Source organism: Salmo salar, chromosome 09 (assembly GCF_965601325.2).
Source record: "Salmo salar chromosome 09, fSalSal1, whole genome shotgun sequence".
Taxonomy (NCBI): domain Eukaryota; kingdom Metazoa; phylum Chordata; class Actinopteri; order Salmoniformes; family Salmonidae; genus Salmo; species Salmo salar.
In genome coordinates, this window is record NC_138299.1 from 135,277,611 (window position 1) to 135,296,094 (window position 18,484).

Sequence of the window (18,484 nt, forward strand, 5' to 3'; positions counted from 1 at the left end):
TGATTTGATTTGTAACAAACCATTTTTTATAAAATCATGAAAGTGGCCATTTTAGGCCCTTTTTAGACCTACTGTATCCATGAACCATACATGATACAGACAACATCTTGGTGTCATTATACTCCTAACATTGTGCTCTAAAATATGGAGTATTGCTACATTCTGAAATACAATTTTACATGTGAATTTATTAAACATAACTATTCATATTTATGTCTCAAAAGTACCCTTTTTGATTTTGTTCATTTTTAGACAGATTGTTTTAAACAATATACTCTACAAGTGCATCACATTTCCAGAGTGAGTTAAAGTTATGATACATTTTATGAGCACCGCCAACACAGTGAATGGGAAAATGGATTCAAAGTGTACTTCCTCTGCTGGTGACTTGCTGAATGTGCAATCCTACAGGAGGGCTGTGATTGGTTAATGACCTAGAATGTCAATGTATAAAATTTATAATTTCTTCAAAAGTAGCAGAGCACTTTTAAAATGTTATGTGTTTGATGAGTATATTGTTCCAAACACCAAGATGTTGTCTGTAATATGTATGGTTCACTGACCATAGGGTCTTACAGGAGGCAGGTATATCTCATAAAATGGACTAAAATGGTTCCAAAAAAATATTTGTGATACAAATGTAAAAAGTGTGTTAAACATCTTTCCACCCAATTAAGTTTTTATGTGAGAATTCCCAGAAAAATCTGTGATAACATAAATATTTTCGGGCAATGCTGGCTTGGAATCGCCCAAATGCAGAAGTCTCGTTGACGGTACATGATAATCATAGTCTAGTTTGAATCAAAGTCTGTGAATCAATGTGCCTGTAAAGAGTGAGTCTCTGTTCTCTGTTTGCCTCCCACACAGGAGCATGTAGTGAAGGAGGACCTGCTGAATGCTCTGTACTGTGAGTTTATCAACCGGGTGAATGAAGTGGGTGTGGATGTGAACCGGGCCATGGCCCACCCCTACACCCAGAGCCTGTTGCAGTACGTCTGTGGCCTGGGGCCCAGGAAGGGATCCCACCTGCTCAGGGTAAGACATAGATCACTGGAGGCATCTAGATTGCCAACATGTTAATACAATGTAATTACAGTGTTACTACACATATATAAGAGAAACAATATACCAAGTGTTACCAGATAGAATTTATCAATATACAGTAGCAGTATGTACCTATATGTTTTTATTATTACAGTATCTTAGAATAATTCAGTACTCTACTGCAAACTTTTTCACTCAGGCCCCCTTCCAGCATTGTGGAACATCCCGTGCCCCCCCTCTGCACACACGCGCACCATGTCTATTTCTATGGGTGCAAGCTCTGTTCATGACACAAACGGTTCACACCCCTCTTGTTGGCGGAGAGAACATTTTGCAGGTTTAAAGCTCATTTTCATGCAAATCTATACATTTTTCCATGCCTAATGTGTATTCATGTGATATCTGACTGACTCAAACATTACAACAAAGTCTATGAGCTAGAAAAATGTGCTAAAAACGTTAGCTGACATGGGCTAGTTGGTCAACTGACAAGTTATAAATAGCTCTCTAAGGTATGCAATGACAGACATGACAAGAGAAACTGATGATGCACTTCCCTATATCTAAATTGCACCTTGTGCTTCTACTATTACAACCCTATAGTTTGGGAACCACTGCTCTACTGTACTGACTTCTGAACAGATACCTTTGCATGTACATTTATCCCTCTCTGTTTCCAGATCCTGAAGCAAAATAACACTCGTCTGGAGAACCGCACTCAACTGGTCACCATGTGTCACATGGGCCCCAAGGTCTTCATCAACTGTGCTGGTTTAATCAAGATTGACACAGCTTCTCTGGGAGATAGGTTAGTCTCAGAACATCGGGCATGGTCATTCATACAATAGTGCAGAAAATACCTGAGACTAAAAACCATATTTCTATTCGAAATTCAACTCATAATAGTAACAGTGAATAACTTGCCAAAAGTACTTTTGTTGACATCATCACACAGCCAATTCACTAAATAACTGAATCATTGACATCAAGTGTCTCTCCCTACCTGCAGTACTGACTCCTATATTGAGGTTCTGGACGGGTCGCGGGTGCACCCAGAGACCTATGAGTGGGCCAGGAAGATGGCCGTGGACGCTCTGCAGTACGATGAGTCAGCGGAGGACGCCAACCCGGCCGGAGCACTGGAGGAGATCCTGGAAAACCCGGAGCGGCTCAAAGACCTGGACTTGGATGCCTTCGCTGAGGAGCTGGAAAGACAGGTCAGTGTGGGAGATGTAGGCTGCTTTAGAAGTGGTGCACTATGTAGAGAATAGGGTGCCATTTGAAACACACCCGTTGTCCTACTCTGGGTGGTTATGAAGAGCTTGCTTACTCTTGCATACTCCTCCTGATCTGAGGACATTGTAGTGCTCACTGTTTGAAACTCTCTGTGTCCACAGGGTTATGGTAACAAGGGCATCACCCTGTATGACATCCGTGCTGAGCTGAGCTGCAGGTACAAAGACCTGAGGTCCACCTACAGAGGACCTAACACAGAGGAGATCTTCAACCTGCTCACCAAGGAGACACCAGAGACATTCTACATCGGTCCGTGCTGTTTCTTCTCAATCAGGGCATTATTGATATCTCTTTCAAAGGGATGTGTTAATACGCACACTGCCTGTTTTTTTGTTTTTTTGGTGTAGGGAGTCACAGCCCCAAAGTTGACATAGTAGGAAACATGTATAAATCCCTTACTGGAATCTCAACACTGTCTGTCCTGTCCTGTTCTGCCTCTAGGTAAACTTATCACCAGTGTGGTGACAGGCATTGCTCACCGGCGCCCCCAGGGGGAGAGTTATGACCAGGCCATAAGGAATGATGAGACAGGTCTGTGGCAGTGTCCTTTCTGTCAGCAGGACAACTTCCCTGAGCTCAGCGAGGTGAGAATCATATATGCTCCATATTCTGCTGCAATCTATACTGACAGTCAATCAGAAGAGTGGTGTGTTATGGGTTTTAAATTCCTAGATTTGTATTTGTTGCTATATTTATATTGGCCACAGCTGTCTTTTTGATCACCAAAGTCTGACGTCGCCTCTGGTCTCTCTGGCAGGTGTGGAATCATTTTGACAGTGGCTCCTGCCCTGGCCAAGCTATTGGGGTCCGCTGTCGCATGGACAACGGAGTCACCGGCTTTATCCCCACCAAGTTCCTCAGTGACAAAGTGGTCAAGCACCCTGAAGAAAGGGTTAAGGTATCACGGTAGTTTCCCCCAAAATATCTCTCAATTTTAGTATAACTAACAGTCATATAACACTTTAACTTGAACCTGCTGTAGGTGGGCATGACAGTGCACTGCAGGATCATGAAGATTGACATTGAGAAGCTCAGTGTGGATCTGACCTGTCGCACATCAGACCTGTCGGATAAGAACAACGACTGGAAGCTTCCCAAGGACACCTACTACGACTTTGACACTGAGACAGAGGATGTGAAGCAGGAGGAGGAGGCCAAGAAGAAACAGCAGAGAACAAGTGTATACCTGTCTGAGATCTCTAGATGGAGAACATAGCTGGAGTTGATAAATGGATCAAATGACATTTTGGATACATCTTTTATTATTGGTTGATTGTGGTAATTGTAGCAAGAGTAGTTTTTGGGCCGTTTCCAGGATACAGATTAAGCCTTGTCCTGGAATAAGAAGCATGTTCATTGGAGATTCTCCATTTAAAGTGGTTTTTAGTACAAGACTATGCTACGTGTGTCCGGGAAACCAGCCCTAATAATATAATACCAAACTCTAAAATACAGATTTCCACTCCCTATAGCCTACATTAAGAGGGTGATAGCCCACCCATCATTCCATAACATCAACTTCAAGCAGGCAGAGAAGATGATGGAGTCCATGGACCAGGGAGATGTGATCATCAGGCCCAGTAGTAAGGGAGAGAACCACCTGACTGTTACTTGGAAGGTTGCCGATGGCATCTACCAGCACATTGACGTACGAGAGGAGGGCAAGGAGAACGCCTTCAGCCTGGGACATACCCTGTGGATCAACACTGAGGTCAGCTCCATCCACAGGCTTCTTCATTATGAAGCAGTATATGCCTGTATGAATAAAAATATGTGCATCCAAAATGGCACCCTTTCCCTGTATAATCCACAGAAGTAGTGCACAATGTAGGGAATAGTGCACCATTTGGCACGATACCAATGTGTTTCACTTTTTTAGTAGGTTGTGTGACCTTTTTCTCAGGAATTTGAAGATCTGGATGAAATCACAGCCAGATACGTTCAACCAATGGCTGCGTTTGCTCGCGATCTGCTTGGTCACAAGTATTTTCAAGAATGCAATGGTGGAGACCGAAAGGTAGGAACAAGGATATACTTTCTTTCAATTCACAGTATCATTGTGTATGAATATGTTTTTATGTGTGCATCAGTCTATCTGCCAGTTTGTGTGTGTTTGAGAGAGGGGGGGAATAAGAGATACAAAGAGACATATGGGATAGAAACCTTTTCAATTTTCTTCAATTGATCATCAGCTGTCCCTGTTTTTTGAATTGCAGAAAATGGAGGAGGTCTTGGTGAAAAGCAAGAAGGAGAAGTCTACATTCATCCCCTACTATGTGTCTGCCTGTAGAGAGCTGCCAGGGAAGTTTCTGCTCGGTTACCAGCCCCGCACAAAGCCAAGGTTACCTCAGGACTGCCAACCACACTACCCGCTGCCTTTGTCATTTAAATCAACACCCATTCATAGGATGTATGAATTTGCATAGAAATACAAATGCTGGAGATGCGCTTGGCTTTATTTTTTTCCATGTGCAATTGACACCCTAAAGAAAAAAGCTCTTGTGTTTGAAATGGAACTGCCCCACCCAAACCCAAACACAGAATGTGTGTCAGGAGAGTTGGGGAAGCATGAAGCGCCTGTTTGTCTCTGCCACTGTTGCCAAGAGCAAGAGTGATTATTGGTACTTGCTTAGAGACATGACAGAACATGAACATAAACATTAACTCTTACTTGCCTCTCTCTCACTCGCTCAGGAGGGTTTGTCACATTATCCACAGTAATCATCACTGTTCAGTGAACCTTCATAAATACAGTACTGTGGTGTTGTAATGTCACATAATGTACAGTTCATTAGGAAAGTATTCAGACCCCTTGACTTTTTCCACAGTTTGTTACGTTACAGCCTTATTCTAAAATGGATAAAATATTTTTTTTCCTTCATCAATCTACACACAATACCCCATAATGACAAAGCGAAAACATAAATGCCTTATTTACGTAAGTATTCAGACCCTTTACTATGAGACTCAAAATTGAGCTCAGGTGCATCCTGTTTCCATTGATATCCTTGAGATGTTTCTTCAACTTGATTGGAGTATATAAGGTCCCACAGTTGACAGTGCAGGTCAGAGCAAAAACCAAGCCATGAGGTCGAAGGAATTGTCCGTAGAGCTCCGAGACAGGATTGTGTCGAGGCACAGATCTGGGGAAGGGTACCAAAAAATGTCTGCAGCACTGAAGGTCCCCAAGAAAACAGTGGCCTCCATCATTCTTAAATGGAAGAAGTGTGGAACTACCAAGAGTGTAGAGCTGGCCGCCCAGTCAAACTGAGCAATAGGGGGAGAAGGGCCTTGGTCAGGGAGGTGACCAAGAACCCGATGGTCACTCTGACAGAGCTCCAGAGGTCCTCTGTGGAGATGGGAGAACCTTCCAGATTGTCAACCATCTCTGCAGCACTCCACCAACCAGGCCTTTATGGTAGAGTGGCCAGACGTAGCCACTCCTCAGTAAAAGGCACATGACAGCCCGCTTGGAGTTTGCCAAAAGGCACCTAAAAGACTCTCAGACCATGAGAAACAAGATTCTCTGGCCTGATGAAACCAAGATTGAACTTGTACCGTCTGGAGGAAACCTGGCACCATCTCTACGGTAAAGCATGGTGGTGGCAGCATCATGCTGTGGGGATGTTTTTCAGCGGCAGGGACTGGGAGAATAGTCAGGATTGATGGAAAGATGAACGGAGCAAAGTACAGAGAGATCCTTGATAAAAAAGGACCTCAGACTGGGGCGAAGGTTCACCTTCTAACAGGACAATGACCCTAAGCACACATCCAAGACAACGCAGGAGTGGCATCAGGTCTCTGAATGTCCTTGAGTGGCCCAGCCAGAGCCCGGACTTGAACCCAATGGAACATCTCTGGAGAGACCTGAAAATAGCTGTTCAGCAACGCACCCCATCCAACCTGACAGAGCTGGAGAGGATCTGCATGAAGAATGGGAGAAACTCCCCAAATACAGGTGTGCCAAGCTTGTAGTGTCATACCCAAGAAGACTCAAGGCTGTAATCACTGCCAAAGGTGCTTCAACAAAGTATGGAGTAAAGGAGGGGGATTTCTAAATTTGCAAGAATTTGTTATTATGGGGTATTATGTGATGATTGATGAGGAGGGAAAAAAACTATTTCATCCATTTTAGAATAAGGCTGTAACAGAACAAAATGTGGAAAAAGTTGAGGGTTCTTAATACTTTCTGAATGCACTGTAGTGTTATTGTTAGAATGTCATAATCAGAATGTCATGACTTTTCTCTGGCATGCAGGGTTGAGTTTGTGACTGTCACGCCTGAGGGGTTCAGATACAGAGGACAGATTTTTCCCACAGTCAATGGACTTTTCCGATGGTTCAAAGACCATTTCCAGGAGCCAGTGGCAGGTCAGAGCATATACAGAATGCTGCCTTAGAAATGCCTCACAATTAAACATACAGTCCAGGGTAATCATGCTCTAATGACAGATTCACTTCTGTTATCTGATTTTTGGTATTTCTCCTACAGGAATTACTCCTAGCAGCAGCAGTACAACACGAACCCCAGCCTCTATCAATGCCACGCCAGCCAATATTAACATTGCAGGTCAGTTTAGAGCCGGGATGATACTTGTATCTCCATATTTTTTCATGGCAAAAATGAAAACACAAAGCAGATCTTACTCTTTGGTCCTTTAAAAACCTGTATGTAAAATATTGTGTGATATAGCTAGAAAATAAATACATGTGACTCTGGATGACAACATGATGTTTGTTTCCAACATCAGGGCTGTTTTCCTAAAGAACTTATATCCGCTTTGTGTTTTGTTTCTTGCCACGATACTAACGTGTATCGTGATAGTAGTATCGTCCAGGCCCTAGGTCAGTTACTGTGTATACTTACTCCCCAGGATCTCTATGACTATAATATACTGTATGTTACCTCAATTGGTTTTTATCATTTCATGCATCCTAAGGTTGGAATCATCAACATTTTAAGGACTTTTAAGAAGCAGTTTCTCTGTTTAATCTTCTCCTAATGTATAAAGTTGTATGTGTTATGTATGCCCTATGTCTCTGTCACTCAGATCTGACTCGTGCAGTGAACGCCCTCCCTCAGAACATGACCTCTCAGATGTTCAGTGCCATTGCCGCTGTAACGGGCCAGGGCCAGAACCCCAGCACCACACCTGCCGGGTGGGCATCCAGCCAGTACGGCTACACTGGGGACAGCAGTGGTGGGGGGGGGGCAGCAGCAGCGCCTATCACGTACGTTTGGAATACACAGACGCTTACTGTATATCTGACTGTCATCACAAAACTTTTTGAGTTTCATCTCTATCAGTTTTTCATGTTTCTGTTCAACATGAGCCCTTCTTTTTTCTGTCCCAGGTGTTTGCCACACCAGCTCAGCAGCCCATTGCTACTCCCCTTCTGACGCCCAGCTATTCATACACCACCCCCACCCGCGGCCAGCAGCAGACTATCACCACACCCCAGTACCCCAGCAACACTCCCCAGTCCTCACACGGGTCACAAGGACATGGACACCGCCCTTCCTCCTCCACACCAACATCATCATCCTCTTCCCGCCACCACAGGACACCAACACCAAAGTAAGTCACTTCTCAAAACTAACTCTTAGACAGAATTATCCAAATAGAGAAACTATTTTAATTTGGGTAATTCAAATGGAGAGACTACGGTCCATGTATGTAGCTGGGCACTTAGAGAGCATTTCTTACGGAAGTTTCCAACCGCAGATAACTTAGCTCTATTTATTCAGGAAGCAAATCAAATCAAATGTATTTATTTTCCCCTTCTTACATCAGCTGATATCTCAAAGTGCTGTACAGAAACCCAGCCTAAAACCCCAAACAGCAAGCAATGCAGGTGTAGAAGCACTGTGGCTAGGAAAAACTCCCTAGAAAGGCCAAAACCTAGGAAGAAACCTAGAGAGGAACCAGGCTATGAAGGGTGGCCAGTCCTCTTCTGGCTGTGCCGGGTGGAGATTATAACAGAACATGGCCAAGATGTTCAAATGTTCATAAATGATCAGCATGGTCAAATAATAATAATCACAGTAGTTGTCGAGGGTGCACCAGGTCAGCACCTCAGGAGTAAATGTCAGTTGGCTTTTCATAGCCGATCATTGAAAGTTTCTCTACCGCTCCTGCTGTCTCTAGAGAGTTGAAAACAGCAGGTCTGGGAAAGGTAGCACGTCTGGTGAACAGGTCAGGGTTCCATAGCCGCAGGCAGAACAGTTGAAACTGGAGCAGCAGCATGGCCAGGTGGACTGGGGACAGCAGGGAGTCATCATGCCAGGTAGTCCTGAGGCATGGTCCTAGGGCTCAGGTCCTCAGAGAGAAAGAAAGAAAGAAAGAAAGAAAGAAAGAAAGAAAGAAAGAAAGAAAGAAAGAAAGAAAGAAAGAAAGAAAGAAAGAAAGAAAGAAAGAAAGAAAGAAAGAAAGAAAGAAAGAGCATACTTAAATTCACACAGGAGACCGGATAAGACAGGAGAAATACTCCAGGTATAACAGACTGACCCTAGCCCCCCGACACATAAACTACTGCAGCATAAATACTGGAGGCTGAGACCGGAGGGGTCAGGAGACACTGTGGCCCCATCCGATGATACCCCCAGACAGGGCCAAACAGGCAGGATATAACCCCACCCACTTTGCCAAAGCACAGCCCCCACAGCACTAGAGGGATATCTTCAACCACCAACTTACCATCCTGAGACAAGGCCGAGTATAGCCCACAAAGATCTCCGCCACGGCACAACCCAAGGAGGGGCGCCAACCCAGACAGGAAGACCACGTCAGTGACTCAACCCACTCAAGTGACGCACCCCACCTAGGGATGGCATGGAAGAGCACCAGTAAGCCAGTGACTCAGCCCCTGTAATAGGGTTAGAGGCAGAGAATCACAGTGGAGAGAGGGGAACCGGCAAGGCAGAGACAGCAAGGGCGGTTCGTTGCTCCAGTGCCTTTCCGTTCACCTTCACACTCCTAGGCCAGACTATACTCAATCATAGGACCTACTGAAGAGATGAGTCTTCAATAAAGACTTAAAGGTTGAGATCGAGTCTGCGTCTCTCACATGGGTAGGCAGTCCATTCCATAAAAAAGTAGCTCTATAGGAGAAAGCCCTGCCTCCAGCTGTTTGCTTAGAAATTCTAGGGACAGTAAGGAGGCCTGCGTCTTGTGACCGTAGCGTACGTGTAGGTATGTATGGCAGGACCAAATCGGAAAGATAGGTAGGAGCAAGCCCATGTAATGCTTTGTAGGTAAGCAGTAAAACCTTGAAATCAGCCCTTGCCTTATTAACATGAAGCCAGTGTAGGGAGGCTAGCACTGAAGTAATATGATCACATTTTTGGGTTCTAGTCAGGATTCTAGCAGCTGTATTTAGCACTAACTGAAGTTTATTTAGTGCTTTATCTGGGTAGCCGGAAAGTAGAGCATTGCAGTAGTCTAACCTAGAAGTGACAAAAGTATGGATTAATTTTCCTTCATCATTTTTGGACAGAGAATTGCAATCTTACGTAGATGGAAAAAAGCTGTCCTTGAAACAGTCTTGATATGTTCGTCAAAAGAGAGATCAGGGTCCAGATTAACGCCGAGGTCCTTCACAGTTTTATTTGAGACGTCTGTACAACCATCAAGATTAATTGTCAGATTCAACAGAAGGTCTCTTTGTTTCTTGGGACCTAGAACAAGCATCTCTGTTTTGTCTGTGTTTAAAAGTAGAAAGTTTGCAGCCATCCAGTTCCTTGTCTGAAACACAGGCTTCTAGCGAGGGCAATTTTGGGGCTTCACCATGTTTCATTGAAATGTACAGCTGTGTGTCATCCGCATAGCAGTGAAAGTTAACATTATGTTTTCGAATGACATCCCCAAGAGTTAAAATATATAGTGAAAACAATAGTGGTCCTAAAACAGAACCTTGAGGAGCACCGAAATTTACAGTTGATTTGTTAGAGGACAAACCATCCACAGAGACAAATTGATATCTTTCCAACAGATATGACAAACCACGTCCAGATAAAGCGTCCGGAGTAAAAAAGTTGAATGAAAAAAAGTTGAGTGAGGGAAAAACTAAAAATATAAACTTTAATTAAAAATAAAAACCGTAAAGTTGTCAGGTAGCAAGGTAAGGTTAGCAACAAAACGTAAAAAAAGTTGAGTGAGGGAAAGCTAAAAATATAAACGGTAATTAAAAGCAAAAACCGTAAAGTTGTCAGGTAGCAAAGTAAAGTTAGCAACAAAACGCACAGCAGCACGTAAACAAGTCTGCAAGTTGTGACCGGAAATGACTTGCCCCAGGAAGCATACAACTGCTAGATTGCGAGTGAGTAAGTAAATAGTGAGTTTTCTTCTCGCCATGCTCCCAAACCTCAGGGCAACTTCCCACACAGCAGTGGACTGGGGCAAGATGGCCGAGCAGTGGCTCCAGGAGAAAGAGGCAGAGCGCAAGAAGACGAGGCCCAGAATGACCCAACGACCTTCTCCCAGCCCCATGATTGAGAGCACGCCTATGTCCCTCGCTGGAGACGCCACACCGCTGCTGGATGAGATGGATCGCTAGGTCCAGAGGAGACTTTCTTTCTCCTGATCCCACTGTTACTCACCCCTACTGTACTGTATATGAACTGGACTCATTATATAATACTGCATACACTTCACTGCTTCAGTTGGTCACATTGAAGGATAAGATGATGGTGACCAACATGGATGACTGAATTACACATGGAAAATGTATTTGATAACAGTGGTTTGTTTCAAATTCACCTAAAGAAGATGCTTGTAAATGTTGACTATCACTTCTTTGGAAGCACTGTTCCTCACTTGCAATTTTAGTGGAATGTACTGGAAACAATGAAAACTAGAGCCTTCTTTAAACCAGGTTTTAAGCGTATTAACTTCAAATGCATGTGATGCAACAAAAACCAATGAAAACGATGTATTTCTGAATCACATCCGAGGTTACTGTAACATGCTATATGAATATTAACCATCTCTCAGTAGGGGTTCGAAAAGGCAATTTCTAGTACCATGTATATTATATCTACTGTATACTATTTTATCTTTGTCACATGGGTCTTAGGCCATTTTAATAGCTATCTTGTTAGTTTCTGGATTCATATCAAGTTTCTGCTTAGTGTATTGCATGAGAGCTGACTGGTTCTAGGTTTTAGCCTACAGTAGCTATACAAGCTTCATGTCTAGTCTGTGTAACACAATGAAGAACATTGACAGTATTACTTGGAAGTGTTGAACGAACTAGGTATAGGAACTCAAGCACTTTTACTAATTGTATATATATTTTTTTTTACTTTGAATGTTTTTAATATTTTTAAATGCATTGCCGACTGAAACATGTTGTGGTCTGTGCTTACTGTGCTACATCAGCATATTCACATTACAGCTACTGTCCCGTAATATACAGTACACTTAAATGTTATCCTCTATCAATGTATTTAATCCATATGAATGTATTTTAAACCTATCAAATTCACTTCCTGTAATTGAGTTAAAGTCATGAAAGAACAGTGTCAGTCATTTTCAGTATTCATCATGTTCTCATGTAATCCATTAACAAAATGAGTCCATAACAAAGAAGAGATCTATCAGTGCCAGCCTGCAGTACTAATTAAAGCTGTATGTTAGCATTGTTGAATGTCTTTCCTTCATAAAAAAATGTTTAATACAGAAGACTCTCTTGTTTCTTTGCCAACTGAGAACAATTGTTACTCACAAGTAGTCAGACCATACAAAATACAGTATGATTCCATTCAAAAGACCATAGAAAAAAACGGACAATGCAGATGATTTAATATTATGTGGTATGAGGTGAGTAACGATTATACTGTCTCAGATCCAACTAGCCTACTACATTGCCAGTACTGCTTAAACATTCTGTTCCCCCCAAACCAAGCTGGTCTGAATACTTGGGTCTAGTCCCAGTCTGGAACACCATCAGTAGCATCAAAGTCCCCTTTGTTATTAAGCTTTGAATACCAGTCACTGCTTACTGAAGTGTCCAACTGTTTTACTATTACCCTAGCTGGTGTTTTCAGTCTGTAACATATCCTGGCAATTTATTGTAAATTAGCTAAATTAAATCAAGAAACAACAGACAAAAAACAAACGACAGAAACAGAAATTGAAAGCCTAGAGCAGTTTATGTTCATTTTCTTTAAGTGGGAAATTCACCCAAAAATATGTGCACCTTCCATAAACTGCTGGACATGATTACAGAAGTTATTCTAAACATCTGTATCTACTCTGTAAAGTAAGCTACAGTAAAATATGTCAATCTCATTCTGTAAAACTCCTCAGAGTAGCATGTGAGAATCAGCTGAGGGATTTGAGCCTCAGTGTTACAGGTTCTTTACAACCCTCATTTAGGTGGGGAGAATAGAGTTCACAGTGAGCACGTAATCCTTTTTGAAGAATGTGACCCCTTTCATCAAAATGCCTTATATCGCATTGGAAGAGACTAGAGGTCCAAAGTCCCACACAGAACAAAGGAAATAGTATTTAAACCTGGAAGAAGGCTCAGCTTTCTTGGCTTGGAGCCCATCTGTGTATAGAATATGGCAAGCATTGTTTGCAGAAAAGTACAAGTAAGCAGTTTACGGGTAAGCAGATGAAATGGCAAACTCCCTGAACTTGGAATTCTTTCATTTATTCTGTATTAAATATTCCCTGCTGTCTTGGGAGTACAGTACAGTATATGCCTACATGTACAAAAGGGAATGTGTTATTAATAAAAGCATTGCTTTTAGAATTCATTGCACTCAATATATGCTTCTTTCCCATATTTTATTAATCATTGGTGTTTAAATGCACATACATTATTACAAAACGTTATCCTGATCCTTCATGCACTTGTTACAATTCCTGTTGAATAGTGGCACAAACGTTGATTTGACAAAACACACAAGATGACGACTAACACATAATACACCTACGTCTGAGTCAGCATAGCAGGTTTTTCTGATAGTCAAGAGCCAGACTAGTCATCTAGGACATCATTTCACTCTTTCATTCTATACTAGAAACATTGTTAGTATGAGTCTCATTGTGGTGGTTTTCTCCTTTTCTTTCTACCTAGTCTCTCTCCTGTTTTCTGGACAGTGGATTTTATTGGACTTATAGTGGGTGTGCTGGTCTGCACAGGGAAGAGAGCCTGTTCTCTGTAGTTCTCAGATTCCTGCAGATTGAACTCTCCTACTTCGTCAACTTTGGATGAGATTGGTGACGCTGAGGGTGTCAGACTTATACTTGTCATTATTTCTTCAAGTTTAGTTTCATTGTCATTATGGATAGGAACCTCATCCTTGACAACAGTGGTTATGGTCTCTTTTTTACTTTTATTTCTACCCTCCCTCTCTTTTGATTGTTGTCTTCTCCCAGTCACAACGGGGATGCTGGCTGTTGTGGTGAGAAGTCCCTTTTCACTGTGACTCCCTATGCTCTGTGGTGCTAGTGTCTCTGCCTGCTCTGCAGCGACTACAGTGGTGGTTGTGGGGATGTTCAGTACACCAGTGCTGTCAGTAGTGACTGTATGAAGGGCATCTTCAGTGGGATTCTGCAGAGATTTGCCCTCAGCCAAAAGAGTTGGTATGATTTTTCCCCTCATCTTTCTTCCCTCTCTCTCTTTCGGCCTGTGCCTTTTGGTCTCACTCAAAGTCGAGCTTACAGTCATAGTGGTATTGGACCTCTTCTCATTGTGACTTTCTGGTCTGTGGGACACTGGCTGTCCTGCAGTGCTAACAGTAGTGATGGTGGTTACAGCTGGAGCACTTGTGCTCTCAGTAGTGATCACTGCCAGATCCTCTTCAGTGGGATTTCCGAAAGTAACAGCCACCATGGGAAGAGTGGAAGTGATTTTCCTCCTTTTATTTCTTTCCTCTCTCTCCTTTGACCTGTGCCTTTTGCTTTTGATAAAAGTCACAATGGGGGTGCCGGCAGTAGCCGTAACAGGGCCCTTTTCACTGTGGTTCTCTAACCTTTGTTGCGCAGGCTGATCTGCAGAGATTATGGCAGTGCTGGTAGGGACGGTCTGGGTGCCAGAGCTCTCCGTTGTGGAAGTTGGGAGGACCTGTTTAATGGCGGTATGGTGTGCAACTCCTTTAGGGGTGACAGTTGGCGTTACGTTGCTCTGTTTTTTCCTCCCTTCCCCCTTTCTTGACCTCTGCCTTTTGGTTTTCTGTGTGGTCACAATGGGTGTGCCAGTGGTTGCAGAGAGAGACGCTGTTTCTGTGGGATCCATCAGAGCCGGGGTTTCTAGCATTGTCTGCTCCTTCTTGACAGCAGTGACTGAGGTGACAGAGGCTTCTGCAGCACTTTCTTCATCTACACGTGGTTCATCTCTCATGACATCATTAGAAAGATCCTCTTTCCCTCCACGATCTATTTCACCATCACTGAAACTGTTGACAATTCTATTCAACTGGTCATCATTTTCAGGCTCATTCACAAAGTTACTCTTGTCGACATCTTCCTCTGCTTTGGTAGGACTAACTGTAGTCCCTTCCTCTGCTCCTTTTGAGACTGAGTCGATTTTCTGCTTCCTCTTTCTCCCTTTTCCTTTCCCTTTCCTCTTCTTGTTATTTTTCTTATTTTTCCCTGCAGTGTTCTTCCTCTTCTTCTTCTCTGAGGTCTGTGTCTCTCCTTTGGTGGTGTCTGTAGCCGAGCCCTGAGAGGTGGAGACGGTGGCCAGAAATTTGATGAAGTCTTCTGCGGCGGTGACCATGTTGCTGAGAGAGGGCTCCTCGGGGCCAGTGGACTGTGTTGTGCTTTCAGGATTGTCCTGCTCTGTGCCTGTTTTCTTTGTCTCTTTCTGTACCAGAGGAGCCACAGTCAGCACATCAATAACGTCAATGCCTCCGAAATCATACGGGATAGACTCTCTAGGCACTGCAACCAGGAGCTTGTCATACTTTTTACACCTGTGTGGATAACAGAGATGGAGAGATGTTTAAGATGTGCTCCCTGTAGTTTACTACAAAACCACTTAAAAATGCTTGGATTGTTATTTCTTGTTTGATTTTTTTGATCATTTTAATTGTATTTGCAAGACATTCTAGTCCACTGTTGGCGCTAGTAACATAAGCATTTCACTGCACCTGCCATAACACCGGCAAATCTGTGTATCTGACCAATAAACTTTGATTTGATTTGTAAGCGCATTATTGGAATCTACAGTCAATACTGTACTTACACGCCATACCAGTGGCGCTCCACACATTGCTCTTCATATATGAACTGGAAACAGGGCACCTCGATGACATTGAAGAAAGCCTGGCCAACCACCCTGGAGGAGGTGTCATTGACTTTCCTCAGACACTCCTTCAACCTGCACAGACAGTGTGACAAAGAGAAAATGTGCTACTCCAGCTTACTGTATGTAACCTGTTTGGATGGTTTGACAGTCAGTACATCATATAATTGGTTTCAGCCTTTAACTGTCTAACATAATTACTCAAGTGTATGAAGCTCATAAACAAACAAAGGCGTCCCAACTATAATGTAGGCAACTCACGCATTATCGCAGTCACAGTGACTAAGGGGATGCCACTTGAAATTGGTATAGCCATACTTTGAGGAAAACGCATGGATGACGTAGGGGCAGTGGTCATGAACGCGGCAACAACTGTCAGTCGCTGTGAACTCTCCTACAAATAGAGAGTGTATATTAAAAAACACAACAAACCAACATCAGAGTAACAGTTGAATGGCTAAATGTGTTCAGAATAGTTAATCATGCATCTAAAATACAGAATAATATCAAACTCACGCAACCTACCCAAATGGTCGTAATTATCAGCCATGTTGCCAGCTCCACACCACAGGGTTCCAGGATAAGTGAATCCTCGCTTGGATCTCCGTATCACCTGCTCGCCATCCTCCTGGACAGAATTATCTCTCGTCTCCTTCGGTGTCTGTGCTGTTGGCGCGGCTATCCTCTCCGTGGTGACCGTCGTGCGCTTTGATGTCCTTTGGAACGCTTGACAGTTGTATTTGGCTTCTGCCATGTCTGTAAAACTAAACTCCATATCTCCTGGGTTGTTTCTCTGGTGATTCAGTCCTAATCTGCACACATGCATGAATGACTTCACCTGCATCTGGTTGATGGTTACTGAGCAATCCACCAGTTTACCTGCCGGGTCACGCAGGGAGCGCACCTCCTCAATTCCGTCTGACACTTGGTAAAAGCAATTTCCCCCCATGCCTGACATTTTGGCACAGAAAGTGCTGTTGAGCATGAAAAACACATCTTTACTCTGTTTCTCTGCATCTAAGGAATAATTGGGGAATTCTCCCTTGACAAAATTTCTGTCCAGATAAGACAAAAAGAAAAAAAATACCGACCACATTACTTCAGATGGCACTTTCAGCACCACGCGCTCTGAGACAGCAACACTAGTTTTCCCCGGCTCTCGTCAAAACCGACTTTATAATGACACTTCTAGTGGCGCGATTATTAATACGATGACTGCCAATAATGGGAGGGGTCTGACACATAAAATTTACCCCTTGAGTGGACGAATAAACACTTTCCATTATTTCAACAGAATCCATTGATACTGTGTGGTCAGGCTAATTTCAGAATGTGCGCAGACTGATGCTTAGTAATTTAAACATAAAAAAACAAGGCTAATCTACAATTACTAGCAGTTCAACAAGAAAATAATCAGTCTACTTGTGCCTGAATTTCGTTACATCCAAATGAGACAATAACTACAGGAAAGTATATTAACAAGGCACTTTTTTGCGTGCGTCTTTGTCTCTTATACGTATTCAATTTATTTATAGGCGAATAATCAAAGAAAGCAGAACCGATAGGGTTAATAGGATGGCGTGAACTACTGCTGCCAGCCTAGGCCGCAAGTTACCTCCCCGTCCATCCCCCTTTTCATAAAAAAAATCGAAATTTAACTTTGGTGACGCTGGAAGCAAGGAGGAGGTTCTTCTCGCGCTTTCCATGGTAAAAAGGATGGCGTGATTCTTCCAACCCATGAGATTGGATATCTTTTAGATTCCACAAAAGGCATTGGTGGTGACCTAAATTAGAATGAACAAACGTCTTTCTTTTTCTAGAATGGAAAGGTTTGCAAATCTTGCACGCAACCCGCGCTCTCTCAGCAGCATGTATGAGCAACCTGGGTTTAATTCATGTTCTTTCGGGGGTTGAAACCTACTTCCGATGGAGGATGGAGAGTTGAGGTTGAGGTCATGTCAGAGGGTGCACTACTGTGTCCAAGCCAACCGTAATTGTTGCCCTAGTGTCGAATGGGGTAATTTACTTGGACTGGCACTGCATGGTGGTACGGGCAGGTAATTCATCTCTTAAAGTAGCTAACTGTGTAATGGAACTCATTTTACAAACACGGACTGTGCATTTTAAATATTGCAACCTATACTTCTTTGGCAACATTTTATTGGGTTTTATGGACTATTAAATATTTCACCCAATTAGCTAGGTCTGCATGTGCAGTCACTAGTCCAGACAAAAATCGGCGGTGAGTTCTAATCAGCCCACTGTTTTGTCACAAGGCAGAATTTACCATGAGCTTCCAGGATAGGCGTAGGCCTTTTGTATTCTCCGCAAATGCACTGGAATCGGATTGTTATTAGAAGGTGGAGAGAAATGATGCAAAATCACCTGAGGCAACATTCGACTAAACCTTGGAAAAGCCCCTGGGTTAATTGAATGCTCATTACTGTAAAGATTAAGTGGGTGGAAAACAATAATTCTTCTGTGCTCCAGATATTATAAATCAAATAGCTTGTTTCCATTGGTATTACGTTTTGACATTGATAAAAGTCTGCCTATATGCTGGTAATCCGTTTGGATAGCCTTGGGACCTTTCCATTGACTATATAATAAAGCCTTTATAATCCATTTTTAATAGGCAAATAGTTACAGTTGGTATTATCAGAATAAGAGTTTAAATAGAAAGTGACAATAAGAAATTATTGATAAAACGAAATTATTCACACTAATACGCACACGTTGTATTAGAAAACGTTCGCACTGTTACAAACAAACAAATGAGACACGGTAATACAATCTGCCGACAACACACATTTATTTATCTTTCTATTTAATGTAATTTTATTAAATGGAAGGTTCTGTCGATTTCTCCATTCTTACTATGGCG

General features: G+C 42.8%; 2 protein-coding genes across 2 annotated transcripts in view; one reads left to right on the plus strand and one right to left on the minus strand.

Moving 5' to 3' along the window:
- The window catches only part of LOC106612800 (transcription elongation factor SPT6-like), a 28,097-nt gene extending 16,074 nt beyond the window's left edge, over positions 1 to 12,023 (plus strand). The window contains 16 exon segments of the mRNA XM_082956311.1: positions 868 to 1,035; positions 1,725 to 1,852; positions 2,054 to 2,261; positions 2,442 to 2,589; positions 2,782 to 2,924; positions 3,098 to 3,238; positions 3,323 to 3,518; positions 3,813 to 4,051; positions 4,244 to 4,357; positions 4,557 to 4,681; positions 6,599 to 6,711; positions 6,833 to 6,910; positions 7,392 to 7,531; positions 7,534 to 7,572; positions 7,696 to 7,919; positions 10,710 to 12,023. Coding sequence (XP_082812437.1) covers positions 868 to 1,035; positions 1,725 to 1,852; positions 2,054 to 2,261; positions 2,442 to 2,589; positions 2,782 to 2,924; positions 3,098 to 3,238; positions 3,323 to 3,518; positions 3,813 to 4,051; positions 4,244 to 4,357; positions 4,557 to 4,681; positions 6,599 to 6,711; positions 6,833 to 6,910; positions 7,392 to 7,531; positions 7,534 to 7,572; positions 7,696 to 7,919; positions 10,710 to 10,896 — 2,391 coding nt within the window. The 3' untranslated portion in view covers positions 10,897 to 12,023.
- A 451-nt stretch (positions 12,024 to 12,474) lies between these two features.
- LOC106612799 (uncharacterized) lies at positions 12,475 to 16,760 on the minus strand. Its single transcript, XM_014214316.3, has 4 exons — positions 16,126 to 16,760; positions 15,862 to 15,994; positions 15,541 to 15,675; positions 12,475 to 15,268 (listed from the first exon to the last, which is right to left on the minus strand). Exons 1-4 carry the CDS (start codon positions 16,694 to 16,696, stop codon positions 13,393 to 13,395), a joined length of 2,715 nt encoding a protein of 904 aa, XP_014069791.1. The 5' UTR covers positions 16,697 to 16,760; the 3' UTR covers positions 12,475 to 13,392.
- Between the last annotated feature and the right edge of the window lie 1,724 nt (positions 16,761 to 18,484).